Genomic DNA, 4048 nt, shown 5'->3' on the forward strand with positions numbered 1-4048 from the left:
TGATAAAGCGTGATATCAGATATTTAAAAAATATATTTGAGTTATCTTGATGGTTTCACACAAACAGTCCAAAGATCCATAAAGTTACTGAGCACCTCAAAAACTATAAGGATGGATTTGGACTCTTGGTCGATTAATCTGCACTGAGAATTAATTGCGGGAAATATCAAGAAAAAAAACATACAAATAGTTTTTCAGAGTTGCGACTGAGAAGGTCCACTGTCATTCTAGTAGAGAGCGGCCTCTAGCGGCTAATCACTGACAACACATGCTGTCGGGTTTGACAAGAAACTGCGCTGTACACCATTCATGTTAGTTTATAGTGCATTAACTAACATTAACTTACTTTAAAAATGTATTCGTAAATGTTAAAATAATAAAAAAATATATATAATTCTAAAGCATGAAAAGCAGTTACAAACTGAATCTTACTTAATGTGCTACAATTTCACATAAATCCATTTATGCTTAAAATGGCAATGCATTCACAAAGTCCAGAGCATTGCAATTACATTTATTTTTGTAATTAAGTTCAGTACTATTTTACATGGAGTTTTATGTTTGAGTTCATTGGGTTTTTTTTTATACAGTATCCATTTTTTTTAAATATCGATTGATTGATCTGTTACGATCCACCCTAGCTATCGACTTTTGACTGTATAAGACTGTAAAAAGGACTTTACTTATAATCTTACGTTCCAGTGCTCATGTTAGTTCTCACTCTCCACTGTTCTGTATTGTTTAAAGACTATAAATCACCTTCTTGATGTCACCCAAATGAGGATGGGTTCCTTTTAGTCAAGTCAAGTTTATTTCTATAGCGCTTTTCACAACAGACATTGTCTCAAAGCAGCTTTACAGAAATCAACAGTTAAGGTGAATGGTGTGCATTTATCCCTGATGAGCAGCCGTGGCGACTTTTAGAGTCTGGTTCCTCTCAAGGTTTCTCCTCTTAACATCTAAGAGAGTTTTTCTTTGCCACAGTCAGATAAATACAAATCGTTCACCTTAACTCTTAAATTCTGTAAAGCTGCTTTGACACAATGTCCATTGTAAAAAGCGCTATAGAAATAAACTTGACTTGACAATCGGTAAAACCCACTATCGGTCAACCTTTAATTTGTACTGTAATTAATATCAACAGGCTGCTACAATGGTTTGAAACCGCAGTTTGCATGAACCGTTCTGCACTGAAGTGCCCATCACTGAACAGAACGCCTTAACATTAGTGGAACTGTGATAAATGGACATTCTGTGACACCCAGATGAGGATCGGTTTCCTTTTGAGTCTGGTTCCTCTTGAAGTTTCTTCCTAATACAATCTCAGGAGTTTTTCCCTCTGCCACATTCGCCACTTGCTCGCTCATTAGGGATAAACGTACAATTATAATGAACAAACTGATCAACTTAAACAACATTTTATACAACTTTATAACCATTTTATCTCTGGAAAGCTGCTTTGGGACATAAATGCACTATACAAATAAAACTGGATTAAATTTAAATGAAATCGCCACAAAGCACGAAAGAACTTGTGCACTCTCACGTGCAGCAGATCCCTGAACCCGATTCATATTTATTTGGCGTAAACGTAAATGTTTTCAAGAAAAGCAAAAATGACAACCGACATAATCTTACTAAATGCTGCATGTGTCTCCTTAATTTCTCTACATTCAGAAGTCAAAGTGCAGGATCAGCTATGATACAGCACCCTCGGGAGCAGAGAGGGTTAAGGGCCTTTCTCAGGGGCCCAAAAGAGGGGGGGGGGTTTCAAGCAAGAGGCTTTTAATTGTCACATGTACATTACAGCACAGTGATTTATTTATTTTTGCTAATTTCCAGTTTGTTAGGAAGCAGGGATCAGGGCACAGGGTCAGCTATGATACAGAAGCCCTCGAGCAGAGAGGGTTGGGGGCCTTGCTCAGGAGCCCAGAGGTGAGATTCGAACCCCAAATCTTTTGATCTAAACTTTAACTACTGCATGCAGTGTCTGAATGTTAGTGCGTCATGTGTGTTGGTGTTTTTTTGGTCGCAGTCTGCAGCTCTTACCCGGGAGATATGGTCTCTCCGAGCTGGTAACACAGCTCTCTCACGACTCCAGCACGATCCGACTTCACCTTCTTCTCCGTCAACCGCCTCTTCGGCTGCTCTCGGTCCTCCGAGCCGCACTCCGTGTCTGTAGGGATCACCACGCATAACGCCACCACTGAGTCCACCTTCACAAGAGCCCCGGGCTCTACCTTCCACTCCCGCAGGCGCACAGCGCGCGCTCCCGCCGGCAGCCGGATCTCCGACACCTCCATCCTGTGGCCCGCAGGTGCTGCAGCCCCGGAGTCCGCGGGCTTCTCCATGCGCCACAACGCGACCCCCTCGCAGAGCCTCGCTGCCCGGCGCGTCGCCTTCAAACACAGCTCCAGGAACAAACCAAACTCAATAAGCCGCGCAAACGGGACACCTGAGAGACATGATTTCTCCACACACTGCGCCTACCATCACTTTACTCTTCCCGCCGTAAACCGGAAACACAACTGTCCGTTTCCGGAAGTCAACAACGCATTCTTTTTTTTTCTTTTTTTTTAGTTTATTTTTTACAACAACAATAATTATTATTATCATTATATTATTTATGATCATTTATAGGCCATCAAATTGCAAATCGTTGTAGTTTGAGCTTAATTATTTCATTTTAATAAGCATGCGGAAGTTCCCTGAATACTACATTTCCCAGAATCCTTTAGCCCAGCCCAACCAATCACAGACATTATTGCTGCACTTGTGGATCCAGTAATCTAAGAGCGTATTCGTGTTTATACTGTTGTTGTTGTTGTTTGTTTGTTTGTGCTTGTTTTCTCCCCAAGATATTTTTATACAAATACTGCTGACCTATTCTAATAAATGCCTCACCAAGTTAATACAAATGTCCTAATAAATACCATACCTTAATGTCCAGTTCTTTGAAAGCACTACTGCAAACAGTGCAAATGCTTTGTTTTTAATTCAATAAAACTTTTACTGTCTTTCTTAATGTGATCTTTTAATTTAAACCAGCCTTAATATTCTTGTTCTACACTTAATCAGTGGCGGGCCATGCATTTTACACCCAGGCCTTCAGTGTTGTCCTACCTCAATCAAAACACTTCATTATGAGTCTATGGCTGTATAAACCATCAATATTATAGAGAAATGCAGTATAACAGATCAATCCATCACAGACCGGATCTCATACAATGTCATTACTAAAGCAAGAAACCCGATAAACACAATTCACCAAGTCTCCGTTTACTGCAGCCACAACTGCACCACCCACATACATCATCTCTAGCATTTTTTCTATGCATTCTGTTTTTCCTGACGATCTGAAAAGCAAAGTGTGTGTGGGTTTTTTTTGCACATACTACAGGAAAGAAAACACAAAAGTATAAATAGTTCATTAAAAAGCTTAAACACAGAACACAGTGTCCTTAACTTTCATACAACAATAAGGATACATAATAATCCATATCCTTCTCTTCCTGTAACTCCTCTCCCCCTCTCTCTCTCTCTCTCTCTCTCTCTCTCTCTCTCTCTCTCTCTCTCTCTCTGCTGAGTTAAACATGCTCCTGAGGTTCCAGTGACCACTGTTCCTGCCCCTCTTCCCTCCGTGGATCTTCCCACTTCGTCCAGGCCTGCCTCTGGATAGTGTCCTTTCGAATGAAGGCTTTAAAGAACTCTTTAGAGAGTTTAATTATTTAAAGAACATCTTCAAGCAACATGGATTTGATGCTACCAAAAGTCTGTGCTGTTTATTTCTGTCTGTTTCATTTCATGTGATGTGATGGCTGAAATATGATTGATCCAATGTAAATCAATCAATCAATCAATCAATCAATCAATCAATCAATCAATCAATCAATCAATCTATCTATCTATCTATCTATCTATCTATCTATCTATCTATCTATCTATCTATCTATCTATCTATCTATCTATCTATCTATCTATCTATCTATCTATCTATTCATCCAGGAGAGGATCTACATGTGTGGCAGGGGGTAGCAACTGCCACCTT

At 39.9% G+C, this 4048-nt stretch overlaps 1 protein-coding gene across 1 annotated transcript in view; it reads right to left on the minus strand.

The window, feature by feature from the left end:
* Positions 1-2534, minus strand: part of ctdp1 (CTD (carboxy-terminal domain, RNA polymerase II, polypeptide A) phosphatase, subunit 1) — a 16415-nt gene extending 13881 nt beyond the window's left edge. Inside the window, exon 1 of the mRNA XM_083545034.1 lies at positions 2050-2534. Within this exon, the coding sequence (XP_083401160.1) occupies positions 2050-2351 (302 nt within the window). The 5' untranslated portion in view covers positions 2352-2534. The remainder of the gene's footprint in view (positions 1-2049) is intronic.
* Positions 2535-4048: the final 1514 nt, after the last annotated feature.

This window comes from Silurus aristotelis, assembly GCF_946808225.1.
Source record: "Silurus aristotelis genome assembly, chromosome: 6".
Taxonomy (NCBI): domain Eukaryota; kingdom Metazoa; phylum Chordata; class Actinopteri; order Siluriformes; family Siluridae; genus Silurus; species Silurus aristotelis.